This window comes from Prunus mume, linkage group LG8, assembly GCF_029339155.1.
Source record: "Prunus mume cultivar Tortuosa linkage group LG8, ASM2933915v1, whole genome shotgun sequence".
In the NCBI taxonomy this organism is placed as follows: Eukaryota; Viridiplantae; Streptophyta; class Magnoliopsida; order Rosales; family Rosaceae; genus Prunus; species Prunus mume.
The window spans coordinates 14,205,232-14,225,126 of record NC_142705.1 but is presented as its reverse complement, the minus strand read 5'-3'; the positions used below and the strand labels follow the sequence as shown (position 1 = coordinate 14,225,126).

The window sequence follows — 19,895 nt, the reverse complement described above, 5'->3', positions numbered from 1 at the left end:
AATACAAAAATATAAATAAAGATGGGAAAGTGGGTGGAATTATTAGATACAGGGGTGAGAATAGCAGCAAGATTTCATTCTCACTGCCCACAAACTGGACGCTTGTATTACCATCCTCCATCTGGTTCTGAAGATCAACATCATCATCACTACTTTGATCAAGCCCAGAAGCCCACCAATGGCAGCCATGCTCAATTTGATGGCATCTTCACCAGTTGTGCTGTCAAGGCAGCAGCTACGGCGGCCAACACCAATGAGGCTTTTTTGTATTCTGTTTTGTGAGAAAGGAAGGAAATTTTTTTTTATTTTTAAAAATTGATTCTTAATATTTTTTTTAGGTGTGGATATCATTCCACAAATTTATAATCTTCTCATAGAATTTAGACTTGAATTGAATCCATCTTGGATTTGTGTTGAAAAGAATTCTTTTAATGTTAATTGGCTTCTCATCATCACTTGATTCTTGGGTTTTATTTCTTTAAAAGGAGGGGATGATATGAGTTGAATTCTTGCTTGGAGAATAAAATGCTCTACCACTAGAGCTAAAAATATAATCTATGCCTGAACGTCATTTTGACGAAATAAATACGCTGGGGTTTCCAACATTGCAACGACAAATATCACTAAACCAAGAACTAGTTAATACAAGTATCACTCAATGTTTGCGTTTACACCTCGTATTTGTTTTTATTACTAACAAATAGAAAACTAGTTTCTGTATTAAGAAAAAGAAAAGTAAACTTATATATAATCACAAAATTTAGAAGAAAAAGAAATTCATTTACAACTTAATTGTTCTACCCAAATATCAAGGGCAAGAACATCACTTAACTAATCTTATAGACTTGCTTTGCCAATGAACTTTCTTGGTGACTTTCTCAGTGCCGTTTGTGGCCGAATCTGCTGTCTGCAAGCTTTGGTATTCTTCTACAAAGTTTTCCAGGTTGAAATCATGAAATTCCATTTGCAATCGAGATATCATACTCTGAATTCTCTACAACTTCACATGATTTCCCTTGAATGAACCATAAAGAGGTTGTGACCTTCTGAAGCTGAATATATCGTCGATTTTGACGGAGGAAGCTTGCGCCGGTGAACTTTTGTCTATTTTATACTCAGATGAATGTGAGTTCCCATACACTCGTACACTTAATGTCCGCTTATGAGGTGCCCCAACTTTTATATGCTCATTGAAAAAATCTATCAGCTCTTGTTGTGTAAGCTGCCTCAGTGCTGCAATCTGTTTCAACCCCATCATTAATAGAGGACGCATTCCTTTTGTATTTTTACAATTATCAGCTTCAACATTATCCTTTTATGCTAACAAGTTTGTAATATTACTTTACGAAATATTTTCATCTACATAGAACTATTCGACTTAAGATGACATGCCCTGATAAGGACATTTTTCTTCAGGTTCTTTCCGAATTCATTTGTACTAAAAAAGATAAAATGTATTGAACATTTTGCATTGCAGACATGCAAATAAAGTTAGAGTGATGTTCATACCTCAGATTCTATCCTGTCAAACTTGAGGGTCCCAACAGAAATCTCCCTCCAATAAAATCCCGCTTCTTCCCTTAAGTTCTTATGCTTCTCAAGCTTCACGTCGATCAACGCATTTACATTGCTCTATGTAACAATCAGTTCAAAAGTTATTATTGGGAAAAAGAGTTTGATCCTTTCAAGACTCGTAAACTCTCATCGAAGTTTTATGACTATTCTCAAAATCATATATGACATGTCACATTGCAGATCATAAAATCTCCCCTTTTATATATATATTTTTTTATAGGTTCACATATAACTTTATCTAGAAGTGAAGAACACTGACATTGAAACACATCTACCATCCATACACGAGGATACAAAACATCGCAAGAAAGACCAATGGAAGGCGAAAGATGATGCTGGTGGATGTTTTGAGGACGTGCAATGTTTTCTTCGCAGGAGAAATCAACGAAAAGGGGTTTCATGCAAACAATCTAAAACATCAGGGGGTGTTCGTGTAATTTCCCAAACCTCAGGGGGTTTTGTGAAAAAGCTAAAACTTGAGTGGGTGTTAATGTAAATAACTCCAATAAAATTTATATAGAAGTGATTGAACATTGGCACTGAAAGACTGCCATCTATATGTGAGGATAATAAACAAGGACGAAAGACTAATGTAAGGTCCCTGGAAGTTTTAACTCTGACGATTTTCCATACAAAAGAGATTATAGCAGCATAAAAAATGTAGTCAACCCTAGCAAGCTGGAATTAAAGATAGAGCCTAGTTGATCTCACCTTGAATTCTTCATTTGTCATCTCATAAAGTTTACTCTCGAACGCCTTGAGGAATTCCTCTGCTCTCAAATCAATATGTGCTGGATCCTGTAGATGAACATAACATAATTAGAATACCTAGATAAGGCAACAAGGCAACAGTAGAAGCATGTAATATACCTTCACTGTGGATTGTATAATAAACTGTGCCCCACGGATACCACAATCATTCCTGCATCAGAAAAGAATGGGAAGGTAATTGAGAAAAAAAATCACATGAGGCATGAAATTGAGGGATAAGTCATTTGAATTTGTTTCATGCCTTTGCGAGAGGGTGGTGATGTAACCAAGTTGCTCAACTGATCTAAGCTGGTGGAAGGCAGGTTGCTTTGCAATAAGAGCAAACAGATGAAGTTTCACATTCAGCATAAAATCATCCCGATGTACCTAAACATATTAACACAACTACATTTAAAACAAACACAGAAACCTCTGCTGCAGATAAATGAGTGGGAGACTGGTGTGAGGTGATTTTATGCTGTTCAACAGGAAGGCCAAATATAAGTCTTATAACCAAGAGGAACATGGCCTATAGGAAGGGGATTCGGTTAACCAAAGGATCGTGGATAATCTTTGTTGTCAGAATGTCCCATTTGCATGTAACCTGATAGAATAAAACCCTGAAAGTTCATTTCAGTGATCAAACTACAGATCTGTCAAAGGTAAATACAGCTCCAATACCTTTTCAAATTTCAAGAAAGACATTTTCTGCAATTTTTTGATGAGTTAACAGAGAAGAAATTGTCGGTTTGAAACACTTCAGGGGGAACTCTGACAAGGTTTGGTGAATTTTGAACTAGAGCATACAGAAAAAAAACTAGAAGCTATAATTATTGATTCCAGCAAGGTCATACAGACACCAAACTATCCCGATAGAATCTAGTTGATTAATACTGTAAACAAATTTAAAAACCTGGATATAGTGGACAAGGGCAGAATTTTCGTCACTTGGATTGAGACCCTCCACAGGGTAGAAATAGCTCTTGCCCTTTTCAAGCTTCACTACTCTATTCGTCAAATGCTGGGATGGGAACAAAGGTTGGCAAATAGGGTTTGAACCCTTAAAGAGAACATCTTCAATATGCTGGATCATGGACTCAGCTTCATTCCTTTCAAGGTTTCCTGCAAAAGCATATATATAACTAGGAATGAATACGAATAGAAAAGGAAAATTAAAATGAAAATAACAGTGGCTATAACCTAAGTTGTTTGAGGTAAGAAAATATGGTAACCTGCTGTGTAACACTCTAAAAAGGCCCTTGAGAGCATCATGGGAACAAACTTAGCAAGATCTTCAACTTCAAGATGTGGAAGAACATCAAGTTCTTCCATCAATGGCCAAGTATGATCCTGTAGAATTAATGAGCAGTAGTACATAGCTTGCTTGTAAGGCTGCCAAAATTTGTAATTTTGGTACTCCTTTGTGACCATTTCCTGATAAGGACAAAAGGGCAGATCAAGATATGCACCACTTTAGATATAAGATTGACTTCCCAAATTTCATAAGCTAAAATACATTGATCCTTTTTCCTTCCCAAAAATAAGATACTTAAAAAATTACCATAAGGATAAAGGTGTTCAGCAAAGGGGCAACAAAATAAAGAAGCTAAAAAAATAAAGTCCCAGAGTAACAGAAACAGGTTGAAAGGAAGAAGAAAATGCTCCTGATGAAGACAGATTAATTGATAAATTAAAAAATTAGGTATTTCTTTGGAGAAAATTAATGATAAAAAATGATGACGACCATGAAATCTAGGAAAGTCCTTTGACTCTAAGGATGGTTAGCAGCTTTAACTGGGGCATGGACCAGTCAGAACTTTCACAATATGTGTGTAATTGAATACTTTTTATGTTGAGCCTGCATCAAATTGAATATTTCGTATAGAAGAAGAAACAAAATTACTTGATCACCAACCCAAAACCAAATGGCCAAGGGTGCATGGGCCTAGAACATTATATATTGTAAAGCAAGGCTTTACATTCCCCATGTGGGATATACTCTGAACACGGCCCCTCATGTGTAGCATGACTTGAGCAAAGACATGGACAACTTATATTGGGTGACGTGAAAGCACGTATGGCCGTTGGGCCTGACACGTTGGTTGCCTTCTTCGATAGCATGATAGAATTAAAGCATCCAGTCAAAACCAATTGACCATCAATGGAGAGGACCAGGATATTACATGTTGTAAGACAAGACTTTATATTCTTTTTTTGTTTTAAAAACAGGACAAGACTATATATTCTTGATGTGTGATCAACAGAGTGTCTGTTATGCCAAAACTAGACAATCCCATGCATGGAAAAATCTAATCCCAGTTTGAGAAAGCACGAGAAGAATCGTGGAGATCCTAAAATACCTAAATAAGGAAAATAGGCAGATATGATTCAGTATCTTTTCAAAATTCTTATTGGCTCTGCATAACATAAGATAGTTTGGTGTAAGCCTCTGGAATAACACAGCGCAACATGTCACTAATATGCAAAATTATTAATCCAGTTACTGTACCACTAGTGACAGAGCTTATCAAAATCCTCATCCATAAAAATGACTAGGAATATTAAAAGCTAATATTTTTATAAGGGAGCCTTGAAGTTTACCTTTATAACAGAGAACCTGTCAGCTTTCACTTCAAAGCTTGCGATCTTTTCAACTACAGTTTCCAGTAAAATCCTTAATTTGTGATTATAGCCAACCAGAGTCACCTACACAAGAAAACATAAGGTAAAATCCACGGATAGTTATGATCAATAAAAGGTAAAACCAAATTTGGAATAATGCCACACCTCAAGATCTTCCAACTAAACATAGTTAAGTTAACTGTTTCTAACCCCCTTAAAAACATTATAATACCAATTGGATGAGTTACAGACACTTCTTATTCCTCTAGTTTTAGATCAACACCATATCCCCAGGACAATAACAATCAAGAATTTCTTGATTCGGAATTCAAAGGTCCACAATGTGTGTCCAAAAAAGTGATCCAAGTGATCCAAGGTCCACAATAATAATAATTCAGTATTCAAAGCCTTCATGTTTCATATTTCATGCAATACTGAATAACCATTTACCCTGTGTAGATCACCTTTATTATTATTATTATTATTTTTTTGTTTGCTACATAAGGAATTATGAAATGAACAATGCAACTTTTAGAGAATGAATCGATTCAAGGAGTAGCTGTGACAACACAGACTAAAATTTTACAGAAACACAACAAAAATTTAAAAAGAACCATCTAGCAAGTTTTATATTGATACCTGAAATCCACTATCTGTGTGCCTTATTCCATAATACAGTCCAGCAACCTGAGCATCGTAAGCTGACAAAGAAAGAATTAAATATTTGAATAAGCTCTTCAAGAAAATAACACGTTGTGTATGCAACACCACCAATGAAACCAAGTAATTAACTGAAACTACATATCTTACCAAATTCATTCAAGTAATCCATCAACAACCGAGTAAAGATATTAGTTAACACTTCTGCTTCAGGGGAGTCACTTGCGTGGAGACAAGTGAAATCAATCTTAACATAAGCTTTAGGAGTAAAGAACATTGTATCAGGCTTGTGCCATAGTGTTGAATACGGCGACTTTCTTAAAAGAACTGGATATTTGGCCTGATAAAAAGTCAATCATATCAGAAGAATTTAAGTGCTGCGTTAACTTCCAGTTAGATTTTATTATTCATCACACCTTCTCATGATCGTTCTTAAGTGACAAGTCAGTGGGAATGAATGCATTAGGTGCTGGTACGTGCAGATTCTCATTTGGCGAAGATACTATCCATTCCTGCACTCAAATGAAAAACTTTCAGGATCAAAAGTGTTTTCCTCTCCTCCCCTTAAAATATTCCTAATACCTCTAAACTGATGCAAATAAAAAAGCAGCATACCTTATATATTACTATCATTCTAAAAAAGACCCAAAAAAAAAAAAAAGGGAAAAAAGAAAAGAAAACTGACTAATGCTATTGTGTTCATCAATATATAAAACTCGATATACATATAGAACCCGTAACCAACCTGTATCATGGAGCCCGTAATTTTCTCGATGGAATAAGCAGTTCCATACCATGGCTCAACCATGTTAGTTTGACCTTCAAATTTCTTCGACTCCCAGAAAATTCTGTTGAGCAAAGGCCCTATTAGGAAACTTAATACAATGTACTGTCATTATGTTTCATATGTCGCTTAGAAAAGAAAAAATAGACAATAGGAGAATTATGAGAAAAACTAAAAACGTTCTTAATTGCTGAGACCAAACTTTTAGACAGCATCAAGAAATAGTATGCCATGGATGGAAAGATCAAATTCCCACATAAATAATACACTGACAGCCTCAAGAAATGACGATAAGTGATTAATGAGTTATAGTGCCATGAATCACTATGAGAAACCAAGACTAAATAAGTTTCAATCAACACAAGTACATTCAAAAAATTGCAGTCAGAACTTGATTGTGATACTGCAGTCTTTCAGTCAATTCTTTAGAAATGAATGCAGGTGGGCCAAACATTCTTTGAACATAACAGATAACAGGGTTCTTCTATTATCATATCACTAAGTTTTGCTTATACGTAGGCAAACCAAGTGATAGGCCGTCTTTCGATAAAAACAAAACTTTTATTACAATTAGATAAAGGTACCAAGAAATAAAGGGAGGGTCAGTAGTCCAAATTTGCTGATTGTATTGACATATTCCATTTCCAAAACACTCAAGGTTGTAAGAAGTTCACATCATTTGCTTGACAATCAAGGACGGAATCAGAAATTTTTATAGGGGTGAGCTATGATTTCTTATATGGGTAAAAGATCTAAATAAAATTCCATTTATTTTCTCATCGGAGAAAACTTGAAGCTAACTGGAGGTCTGTTTGGATAGGACATGCTAATTTTTGCTTGGGCTAATTTTTGTAAAATGAGGTGTAGTGCCTAAAAATTAGTATTAATTTTCTTTTTTCCCAAACTTTGCACTAGGCTAGAACCCACTCTAGCCATAGTGTAGTTCCATCCTTGTTGACAATGCAAGTAGATATGAGTTAACAGTCCAAGGCAAGAACTACATTAACCAAACTTTTATAAAAACATGCTTTGAATCTATCCTCTTAGGATGGTAAGTGGATTTAGAGGCCTTAGGACAAATTACCCAAAAAGAAGCTCACACAGTGCGATACCATGAAATTGTTGTCTTCCTTCCACCACCAAAGGACAATATTTTTCACAAAGAATGTTTGAATGTGACTGAGGAACAACCCAATAAACCCCTGCCTCCCTGACTAACCGCCACCACAGCCCCAATGCATGACAGTAACCCAAAAGATCCATTAAACCTTACTTTTCTCCCCTCCACCAAAAACACAAAATTTTCCTGAATTGTGATGAAGTGCTACCTTTCCATCATTCAGATTTCAGAAAAAAATGAAAACCCCAAGTAGGTAAGACAGTTTCTGGAGAAAGACACTAAAAGGTCATGGAGACAACCCTTCTACTATTATAGAAATGATAAAGCATAAAAATTTCAAGCATGAAACGAACATTACTTCTTTAATAAGAAAAAGGAACATCAATCCAGGACAGATCTTCCCAAAATCTAATGTTTAAACCAATAAAAAGAACCAAGCTAAAATGAGAGACAAAGTCATGATATCCTTGGAAGATAGCCTTCCACCTTACCAACCTGTAAAGAACCCAAACTAAGTGAAAGACTTACCTGACATTGTTTGGAGACAACTTGTTCAGCACCATTTGGATAATGTCTGTACTGAAGTTAGAAGGCAAGGATGATCTCACTAGCCAATCTTTTGGGGGGTATTTCTGTGTAAGGACACAAACATGTCATGTGAGTAAGAAGCAAGTGAATATTAATTATCAAACAACTGAATAGAAGCACGGTTAAAAAAAAAAAAAAAGCCTGAATACCTGCATATTTGCCGAAATGCTGACCACATAATTAATTGGCTGAATTTTGTCCTGATAATGAAACTTTGTCTCGCAAACAGCAGAAAGCTACACTAAACCGATGGTATATCAGTCTCTAAGAAAGATCTGAAAGACAATTTCCATACCGAATTTTGAATACGAAAATTAACCTAACTCAAGGATTTATTCCTCAATTCAAACCACAGTATGCTTAAAAATGTTTAGATAAAAAGAAAATCAAGAGAAAATGGTGATGAATCAGATGTAAAGTCAACCTCACAGTTGTCATATTCATATATAAAGTCAGCCATTCATCCTTAGGGTTAGCCCAAGTGATAAGGGTGGGTGGGGAAATGAGTTATGATTAGGTTAGGTCCAGGGTACAATTCCCTCCATAGTAACATGAAATAAAAGGCTATCTATCACTGTCTAATATAGCAGCAGTAGAACAAGTCCCTGGAAAACATCCTAAGGCCATTGCAAAATATATTTTAAGGTCTCGAGAGTTGACTAATCCACCCTTCTACACATTAAGGATTCGTCTGGTTTAGGGAAGGGAGGGGGACGGAAGAGACGCTCTACCTTGGAGTAGGGATAGTTACAAATCTAAAACGCCAATATTATATAAGCACGCTCAGTCCAACCCCTGAAGTCCTTGAGATGACACCAACAACTAGAATAACTTATATCCATCATCCTTAGACTGATCTCATGACAAACAGATGTGGAAACCAAGAATGAATATGCTGCCATGACATATTAGCCATCTTCTTAGTAAGAGTATGCACCAGTAATTCATACTGTGAAGATACAACACTTTGATGTTAGACAAAATGCAGATAAAGGTATCATGCACCAGTAATTCATACACTAGAATACACAATATGTATACCTCATCGAAAATCCATTTGCAGATGCCTGACTGCTGTAAGAGGGAAATGTATTTGAAAAGCAAGCCTACGATGTCTTTCATGTGCTCTGCAATATAGTCAAAAGGTTTATCATATTCTAGAAAACTAAAATCCAAGTAAAAGAATGCCACCCTACAAAAAGAAGATGTTAGATAAGTACTTCAAGCTGTCTTAGGACTTGTGAAAAATGTTCATCCAAAATGAAATGAAGCCTAAATGGGGGCAGGGGTTGGGAGAAATAAGAATACGTAAAAATGAAAAGAATAGAAGATAAACTAACCATGACCCGCGTCAGTGAGATCAATATCTACTCTAAAGAAAGAAAAGTCAAAAGTTGACTCTCCTTCAGCAGCAGACAAACCTGTTGCCCATCCTGCAATTTATTTTAGAACAAACGAAAAAGTGAAGTTAGCTGTTACCCAAGTAAATTAACTTCATGCATCCTATAATCAGGACAGAAGGTGACCACATCAACGAATTTTCATATTTACGTGTCAATATCTAAGTTCAAAATTCAGCCAAATTCTTAGTGATATCTTCCAGACCAAATCAGACATCAGACTCACATCTTCCTTAAAATGATGCCCTTTTTCCAGTACACGTTGAAACGCAAGTAAATCAACTAGCTGGGGCAACTTTAAGTTTCTGCCAAAATTGATAGAACCTAATTCATCTATCCTGTTAGTGTACTACACTATCATGTAATCTGAGATACACAAATATTACATTCAAATTTGTACTAGATCCGATCATCAACTATAATAAGTATTCTTATGCACAAACATTTCTAGTATAGCTTATCAACTCTAACTTTCCTGGTAATCAGACTCCTCAATCTCTCTGTTTTAATGTGAAAAGAGCCAAATTTAAAGATTTGAAGCATCACATTCTTGAGCTTTGTTCACTTTGAAGTTACATTTCACTGATTATGACAATTAATAAAAATTAAAAAAAAGAGTATAAATAAATAAAATAAAATAAACCAAATCAAAGAAGGATGACCACGTATACAAGAAAACAGGAAGTCTATGGAGAACCTAAATCTTCAGTGCTAATATCATGAAATGACTGATTAAATACTTCTGCATCCCATGCTTCTGGAGCCCATTGCATAACATGATGCTCCTTAACAAATTTCAGGAGATTAGTCCTTCGAGAGTACTGTATGCAGCAAAATCATATATGACAAGATAACACGGCACAATTTGAAATGAAACATTAAGGGCCCGTTTGATAACCATTTCAATTTTAGTTTTTAGTTTTCATTTTTTGTGCTAGAGTATAGAGGAAAAAGAGGGAGAATGGAAGTGAGAATGAGAGTGAAGATGGGATTAGAGGAGGGAGGAAGGAGTAACAAAAGTGAAAACAAAAACTAAAAACTGAAATCAATTTGAAATTGTTTTCACTTTTCTTACTCTTCCCTCCCATCCTCTCCTCTCATCCTCTCTCTAAATCTCATCACTCTCATTTTCCTCTTTTCTCTGCTATAAAAAATGAAAAATGAAAACTAAAAACTAAAATTGAAATTGTTATCAAACGGGCCCTAAGTGTTTCGATCTAGCATTATCTGATTGGGTCAGTAATAGGTTGACATGATCATGACACATTTATTAACTGATCGGATGAGCTTCCATTCATTTAACACAATAGTGCCATATTATCTTTAGGAAAGAAACTTTTTTTTTTCTTTTGAAAAATATTTTAACCTATAAATTCATTTCGTTTTTTATACATTCTTTTTGGTAACATGTTTGGAAATTTGTTGTGTAATGCATTAGATATAAGTTTCTATTGAATTATAAGATTTTATTTACGCTATAATCGATATTATTTATAACTTTTTATAATTTTTTTTACCCACAAGAAAAGGATAACAGATAAAATGGATAAACATAACACAACATGCTAAATTTGTGAACGGGTTTGGGTTTAGGATCACTTCACACAAAACGAACATGGTAAAACACAATAAGTTGCCAGGTCTAACTATATGTATCTACATTGTAGATCATTTCTATCATTTAAACAATATTAGGGGAGAGGGAGAGAGAGAGAGAGAGAAAGAGAGAGAGAGAGAGCCCAGACTACTTAAAAGAATCCGAGAAACAGATTAAGGAGAGGTTTTGAAGGACATGAGTGAACAAAAAGAAAAAGGAAAACTCAGTACGAACGAGTCAAATTCTGTGTGCATGTACACATATTCACCAAATGATGCAAAAATGAGGTCAAAGGACATGTAAAATTCAGTAGGAACCAACTAAGCACGTGATGAAACTTATTTTCTTTATAAGTTCAGGTCAATTCTAAAGATAAAGTTTGAGTTACAAGGGGATCTGCATCTTAATAAATAATAGATCCTTTCATATAAGTAAATCAAGATGCAAGCTGTTTATGCAGGATAAGAAGAAGGAAACCAACTAAGCACGTGCACATAAATTGCATGATAATTACACATTATAGATAAGGCTCAAGTACAATGCCAATCTTCACATTTGAAATAAAAACAAGTTATAGGGCAATGCTAATTCCACTCACAGTTTGTCATACCGTACTCTTTCTGTGAGGGTTATAAAAAAAAAACATTGAGTTTGAAATGTAGGATGACAAACTGGGGGTGTGAAAAGCAACTGCCAGCCTGCCAAAGTGCAAATCATCTAAACACAAAGAGGAAGTCTATGGAGGAATTGAAATGAAAATTATGTGAACACTGGCTTCAAAGTTCCAATACAAATACATCTGCTGGAAAACTCATTATGTGAAGCAGGAAACAGATAGTGCAAATCTCACCCAAAGTTTTCAAGATGTAATACAAAGATCCTTCTCCTTTGTGGCCAATGAGATGACTAAGATACCTACATGGCCCTTCCTTGTAGTGGTGAATTTCTGGAGTTATTGGCCACGCAACTCTCAGTGCATGACCCTCTTTGATTGGGACAGCTCTGACAAGAATCTGACAAAAACACAGAGAAAGGCAGCAAGAATTATCCATCTAGATATAGGACCTTCTGTATGTTTTTTTCCTAATCAGCAAAATCTGCAAGTCCAAAAGAACGTTTAACTCAGCATAAAAATTTCAGCAGAACCATGTGTACCTGTAAATGTTCTGATGTGCAAGGCTCACCAGCAAAACGAGGGCAGTTGCGGTCAATGTTTCTAATTTCTTTAAACTTGTCCTCTACAAGGCCTTGAATTTTATCAAGGTTTTCTGAAAACATCCAAGTGATAATTATTTAACTTACCACGAGGCCAATGAACCTGATTGTTAAAGGTAAATGTAGCTACAAACCTTTTCCATATATGACAAGACGCATGACGTTAGCGGAATAATATTCTTCATAGAATTTAATAAGCTCACTTCTGGTATCCAGTCCTTTCGCTTTCGGTCGAACCTCCAAAGTATCCCAATTCCCTGAAAGAGTGAACAAAGTAGGCACGATGGAAAAACATGGTAGACATTCTGAACACCAACCAGAGTATAGACAGTGGCATTCTTGTAAGAATAGTCCTATAAAACTTCCATCCACAAAGCAGGAGAAGAAATTGAAAATAAGCAGTTGCCATTTAAAAGAAACAAATCTCAAAGAGATAGGTCACTTATTTCTTCCTATGTTAACTCGTAGCGTAGCTCTCCAGGGAGCCTAAATAGCTCAAAATGTCCTAAATATGAGTGATTGGAGGCAGTTTATACTAAGAGGACTTTAGTCCATAATTTTTTCACTTATCAGGATAATGAAATTTGTGATATGAAATTTGCAATAATTTTTTATCATCCAATATTCATTATAGGATTTTCCAAGTTTTTAATCTATGATTATACTATTACAATGGAGTTACTGAGGTGAAGTTTGATATTAAACTCAACATCAACATTGGATGACTAAAATACCATGAAATAAGTAATACACTAAAAAAACGAGTGATAGTGTCCACATCATCATTAAGAAGCAAGGGCAATGGATCACTTCTTGTTGCACTGTACAGTGGCTTCTTTTTTGCGGTTTCAGTTACGAGAGAGGTTTATGCTGGTACATCCCAGCATCGTGTAATGTGGTATTATGTGAGAAGTTTAACTCTTTTGGTAGAAAGAAAAGGGGTGTAGTTCTGGGGAGATGTTCTAGTTTCTGGGTTCCATGGGTTGAAAGGAACATAAGGTTTTTGACAGTGAAGAGGTGCAGTGATTATGGGATAGGATGCATTTTTGGACGTCTTTGGGGGCATCTGTAGCTTCAGAGTTGAGAGAGTTATCATTTTCTATTATTTTGTCAGATTGGAAAGCATATGTTTTGTAGCTCTATGGAATTCTGTTTTTGTTTTGTTGTTTCTCCCTAGGATTGAGGTGTTCATGCAGCTTGCATGTTTAGTTTTCTTTTAGAAGTGGACTCCTTGTTCACTTTTGTTGTACAGTTTTATTTTTCATAAAGATTCACGTGTCTTATTAAAGAAATCAGAGAGGTTGTGCCCACGTCAAATGTGTAGGACTAACATATAGCTGTGAGAATATAGAAGCAAACCAACAAAAATTATAGACAAAAACTGAGCATATAAATGGGGGAAGAAATACAGAAGCATGTGAAGAGACTCCACCGATGCACAACTACTCTATCATCTGATTCTGAGCTCGGTCAATTAAGCAAAAGATAACAAAAAAGACAAACTAATAGATAGTCCCTTCATCCACTCTTAAGCCGGTGATGAGTCCATCAATTAGATAAACGGAAAGTGATCCTAGTACACAGAAGGCATGCACGAGAAGTTCCAAAGAAAAACACTGGGAAAAATTCAAATTAGTGAAGCAACAAACATCAAGATTTACGGTTTAATCTGGTCCATAGGAAGCTCTGCACATTCACATAGTCCCAATATTCCTCACCCCCATATACTCCACTCCAAACAACAAGGGACTAGTCCCCAAGCCACAACAATCCTCTCAACCAGAAACCATATGAACAACATACCATCAGTTATAGAGTAATATTTGCAGGACCTAAAAACACCTTGTAGTAATTGCTTTTAAACAAAAGAACAGGCTTAATTTCCGATGTAATACATAATGCAAAGCACTGAAATAAGGAAAATAAATCTTTCAAGGTAACTACTGGCGCCAAGAACCCTTTATATAAATAAAGAAAATATACCCAATACAAACCTCAAAGCACATATTACCAGTGCACTTCTAAACCTCTCAACTCTCAACACACTGACCAACTAAGCATTTAAAACGTTAGTCAAACTTCAGCCTTCCCTCCGTTCTTCATACATCAGATAGACCATCCCGTCTTAAAACACTTTCTCACTAGTGCAAATCTACAACCACTGGCATAAGAGAGTCCTTTTAGAAACATCAACTCATCCCCATCAAACCTTATTTCCCAAGTTAATGAAAACACCGTTGCATTTAGCCATATGAGATTTAACTCCACCCATCCACCACGGTAAAGTTTGAATACAAACAAAAACCAAGCATAGAATTGCCTCCTATCAATACTTCATATTTATAAGGAAAAAATAACTAACGCCATAGCATAAGCAATTTTCCACCACACTAAATTAATTTCAATTCAAAAGGAGTGAAACAAGAAGAACCATTATGATTTACACACCATAACCAAAGACTAAATCCGATTAGCAACAGAAAGCTCAGATGTAAAAATAGCCTGCTTCCTCTTTTTTATGAACATTGAGTCAAAGAATTTTTATTATAATCAAGAGTCAATTCCTGACCTGTACTAAATTTATGGTATGGATGGTCCGCCGCACTTAGATGTTTCTGAAGCTGTACATAGACATTCATGCATAAAAAAGGTTAGACACCAGTTGGAGACATAAATAAAAACACTGCTACAACATGCGAAAAGCAGCATGCTCTAATTCACTTCAAGAACATATCATATGCTTACAAGGAAATTACTAAGGAATCTATAAGAATAAGATTATTATCGCAGACTTTAGTTAAAAGAAACTTAAGGGTACTTGGTTAGCTACTTTGTTTCACAAACTCGCTAAGACACCCATGTCTACCACTTATGGAGAGAGAGAGATTTAGGGTGTTTTTCTTATTCTCAAAGTTCAGTGCAGGACCTGACTCACAATCTTCATATGGGGGTTAAAGCTCATCATTCTTCTAATAAGTCTCACAAGGGTTCTACTATCAATAGATGCAAACAAACTTACAGTAATTGAAACCTCAATGCATATAGACAATGTTAAAAACAATAGCAAAAAAAAGTGATGTTTGGAAAGACAGTAGCTACACATGCATATGCATCAAAACTATGCACTACTCATATGATAATTGGACCATAATACCATAATAGTTCTTTAAATTATTTCGAATATATACTTTTCTTTAACAAAACTAAATGCAGTCTGAATGTCAATAACAGCATTTCAAATTAGTAAGATTCAGCATTTGCAGTCATATAAAGACTATAATCCGAAGCAAGTTCTACCTGGTTCATCCTCCAGCCATCAGACAACAGGTTTTTCTGATTCTCTATAACGCCAAACACGCAGCAGAAGTTAACAGTAATTAAAATGACAACTTGAGTATAAAAAATAAAATATCAGAACAGAGCCGCTAACCAGAATCAACAGCTTTAATTTCCCTCATTGTAGCATCAGCTGACATCAATGGGTTAATAAAGAACTGAGCAAATCTGAGCAATAAACCACACATCAACACAATGTTCAATTTTGAGAATTGTAATGATGAAAATAACAGCCAATAGAAGGAAAAGCAGCATCAACCTGTCCAAAGCCTCTTCAAAGGCATCAGCATTAATGTCAAAATGATAGTTGGTGTGCTCAGATAATGTATAAGCATTTCTTCTTCCTCCATGCTGTGCACCAAGAAAATAAACCACATATAGGTTGAAGAAAAACAACATAAGTAAGCAATCATAGGGGCCCTTATCAAGAGAATATGTTTAATTATCTTTGTTATTCTGTATTTCCACAACACCACCAAAACATTTTATAATAGACATGTATCCGACAAAGGGCCACTCTCGAATTAGAGAGTCCCTGAGGGACAGGTTGGCAGAAAAGCATTGGAACGAAACATATCTTACGGAATTTGGACAGATATACAAAAGAATCAGGGAAGAGCTAGCTAGTCCGTCCAAATCTTCTATTTGATTCATCAAACATAAATAAATGGTATAATAATGGGAACTGTAGCCCATAAATGAGATTGGATTAAGGAAATGATGGCGCACAACACAATCACAATTCTATAAACCAATCGAAAAAAGCACAGTGGTCTCAGAATTTCCATTGTGATCTCAAAAAACATATAAAAGTAATAAGAACACCTGTCAGAAATCTCAAAGAAGATGCACGTTAGAAATTATCTTCAAACATTGACTCCTATCTACTCTCCAGAAGAGAAATCCTTATGTTGTTTGCCTGTATGCTAGCAAGAATGTCTTAGTCTATGCTGTGTTATTTGCTTTTGTATCATTTTTAACTTCCACTACGTTCAACAAAGTTTGACAATAAGAAACAGAAAGTGAAGGAGCATGGAAAAGAATAAAAATCCATTCAAAATTTATTTGATTGAAAGCATTCAAAAGGCCAGAGTGTAGCTGTGAGGTCTGGCAATAAGTACCTCGGTGATGTACTTTGAGTAACTATCCTCCAAAGGGTACTTTTCACTTGCATAAAACAGCATATGCTCTGCAATAAAACACATGCAATATTCAGAAAAGGATGTCATGAAACATCTTATTCTTTTTCAACCCCATTTTCATGAAAGCTTACTAACAATAAGTCATGAAAATATATAATGAACTCATCTTCTAGTTCACAATTAAAAAAACCCCTCCAGTGATCAATTTAACCAACCAATTTTTGTTTGACAAGAAGAAATATTAAGGGCTAGTTTGGTATTACTGTGCTTTTTAAGAAAATCTGTCTGCGAGAATAAACAGCTATAAATAAAAGGGAGTTTCACTAAAACACCCAAAATGGAGATTGAAATTATAAAAAAACCCAACACCCAAAACACTTTATAAACACACCCAAAACCCATCATTACACACACTCAAAATCCATTTATAAACACACCCAAAAAGTTGACTTTGAGGTTGATTTTGGGTGTGTTTCTATGTTTAAATAGTGCTTGGGTTTTTTTATAAATACATGTCTAGGATTGAGTTTATTTATAAATTTGTATAAATAAAAGCACTTAGGCATTTGGTAACCTATATTAAAAAAAGTGCTGTGAAAAGTCAAAGTGTTTGGTAAATTTTTATCGAAAGTGCTTTTAGTGTATATAATGACAAAAAAGGACATGATGATGAAATTGTCTCTTTTTTCTTTTTATTTTAATAACAAAAGGAAACCAACTTCACTACATATAATTTTTTTTTTTTTTTTTTAACACTACTCACACATTTTACCATAAATTCTAAATTATTATTGTAATGAAATTTAATACTTAATAAGAAGGGTTAAGTAAACAAATATATAAACAAAATAAAATTAAAAAAGTAACCTAAACATAAGAAAGAAACAAACCTATCCCACCGTACAACCCCACCCCATCTCAGGTCTCCCAATCCCTGCTCTCATTACCAGGCACCCACCCCATCCCCATCCCAACCCCCTCTCTCTCTCTCTCTCTCTCGCTCGCACGCACTCAATACCAAACCCAACCGCAAGCCATAAGAACAGTCGTATGAACCTGCTACCTTTCTTGGCGACTATGGCTATGGCGCAAGCGGCGTTCTTGACAAAGAGGCTATCAGCTTCGGAGGAAGCCCCATCCCAACCCCACCTTCCGCTTCCGTCACTTTCCCGTGAAAAAACCCAAAAATCTCCTTCGATATTTTCCTTCCTTCCAAACAGAGCTTACCAAGCCATGATCATCATCAAGCCAATTGCAATCAAATCAAGACCGGAACTTTGATTCGCCGGACAAAGTAGACGCCGCAGCAATGGATACAATGCGGAAGTCAGAGAGGTTCTGCTCTGCAAGCCAATTCGTTCATCAATGATCTCTCAGTTTCTCTCTCTCTCTCTAGTCTTTAGAAAAAGTCCATCATCTTCGTCATCGTTTCAGGGATCTAAAATTTTATATTTTCAGGTGGACTGGAGAATTTGGACTCGGCCGCGAACCAATTCGAACGAGATTCTATTCTTTCCGAAGGATATGTGTTGTCATTTTAGAAAGTTATTAGGGGCCTTATGGGAATATGAAATGTTCATTAAAGGACCGGTTAATGTTTTTTTCAAAGCAGCTTTGAGAAGCAGGTCTTGGGCTGCTTTGAGAATCTGCCGCCAATGACCTGAGTTTTTAAAATAAGTCAGCTTTCTTGGTTTTACCAAACGGGTTGGAACACAAAATTTTTATTAAAAGCTGATTTTTTATTAATCGCAGCAACCCAAACGCTACCTAAGTGTTACAGAGAGTACCACGTACCATAGAAAGAACACCAACTGCTAACCCAAATGGCAACTACGTACACAACACCATACCAAATACATACCAAATATAGTATCCAAAATCCATATACCAGAACAAGATAAAACAGTATTAAACATTAAAGAAATTAAAGTTACCAAGGAAATGGGCAAGGCCCTCTAGGCCATCAGGGTTGCTGAAAGCACCAACACTGACATCCATGGAAGCAGCACACTGAGAAACAGATAACTTAAACAAATAAATACCCAAAAAAAGATACACAAGACCAAGATTGTGAATTTGTGAATAAGAAACGTATTGAATTGAGAAATTAAAAATTAAGCGACAAAAGAGGCCAAGAGAAATGAGTATCGGGGAGGCCGTTTGCCTTGTCAGTATCAGGATCGCTGATGAGGAGGACTTCAAGGGAGTTTGGGAGGACGATCCTCCTGTACTCCCTCTTGTCCGTACGGGCTTTCACTATTTCTTCGACCTCTTCCTTCCCAACTGCCATTTGAAATTTCCTTTCTTTTTTTCTCTTTCTCTTTCTGTTTCTCGTTCTCTTCTTCTACCAAACAACACCGCGAGAGAGAGAGAGAGACAATGAAGAAAGACTTGGGTAGTCTTGGTCTTTGGCGCAGTGAGTGTTAGTTTCCCATTCCTTTCTAACTTTTTGGGAAAAAAACAAGGCTTAAATGTCAAAATAGCAAAATAGCACTTGTATTTTATTTATTTGCCTAATTTAGTCTTCATATTTTTTATTTGGTCTATTTGGCCCTTGTATTTTACTCAGTTGAAAAACTGTAATTGTTTTATAAAAAAATAATAATAATTTCAGTTTGCAAATGATAAACACATGAATAATTAACAAAATAAGAATATTTTTAAAGAAAAAAAATAGGGAAACCACCCACCACACCACCCAACTATAAGCCCTCTTCTTGTCATTAGAGCAAGTGCAGCGCTAGGGCCCTGCCATGGCAACATGCCCCTCCAGGCCCCAATTCTCCCTCCAACGCTACAAATCCAGCCAGGGCAAGCCAACGGGCAAAACTGGACTGGGCTCTTGCTCGAAGGTGCTGACGTCAACCATGATGTCACACGCCAACGGTAAATTTTTTTGATTTTGGCTTGCTGACGTCAGCGTGACATCTCGATTGACAGGCCCCAACAAGAAGACTCCACATGGCGCTTCCTGGATGCTTCGATCGAATTTTGTCCAGAAATCGATGGCAAATCGAAAAATTCAATTTTTCTAAAAAAAACCAAAAAATTCTAGATTTTTTCCCTATAAATATCTAACAATTTTATTCACTTTCCACACCAAATC

The 19,895-nt window shown here is 35.8% G+C and overlaps 1 protein-coding gene across 2 annotated transcripts; it reads right to left on the bottom strand.

Annotated features, from left to right (window-relative positions):
• Positions 1-701: 701 nt before the first annotated feature.
• LOC103322039 (insulin-degrading enzyme-like 1, peroxisomal) lies at positions 702-19,194 on the bottom strand. Of its 2 annotated transcripts, XM_089043514.1 has the most exons (26): positions 18,954-19,194; positions 18,724-18,799; positions 16,769-16,836; positions 15,907-15,998; positions 15,742-15,815; positions 15,609-15,652; positions 14,881-14,932; positions 12,446-12,568; positions 12,252-12,364; positions 11,947-12,109; positions 9,440-9,532; positions 9,141-9,226; positions 8,249-8,335; positions 8,040-8,143; positions 6,353-6,455; positions 6,024-6,119; positions 5,758-5,947; positions 5,587-5,648; positions 4,927-5,031; positions 3,558-3,759; positions 3,239-3,447; positions 2,588-2,712; positions 2,446-2,497; positions 2,287-2,373; positions 1,510-1,632; positions 702-1,240 (listed from the first exon to the last, which is right to left on the bottom strand). In XM_089043514.1, exons 1-26 carry the CDS (start codon positions 19,077-19,079, stop codon positions 995-997), a joined length of 2,901 nt encoding a protein of 966 aa, XP_088899640.1. In that variant the 5' UTR covers positions 19,080-19,194; the 3' UTR covers positions 702-994. The 2 variants fall into 2 exon arrangements, with proteins under 2 accessions (XP_088899640.1, XP_088899641.1); XM_089043515.1 differs by lacking the exons at positions 18,724-18,799; positions 18,954-19,194 and adding an exon at positions 17,853-17,994.
• Positions 19,195-19,895: the final 701 nt, after the last annotated feature.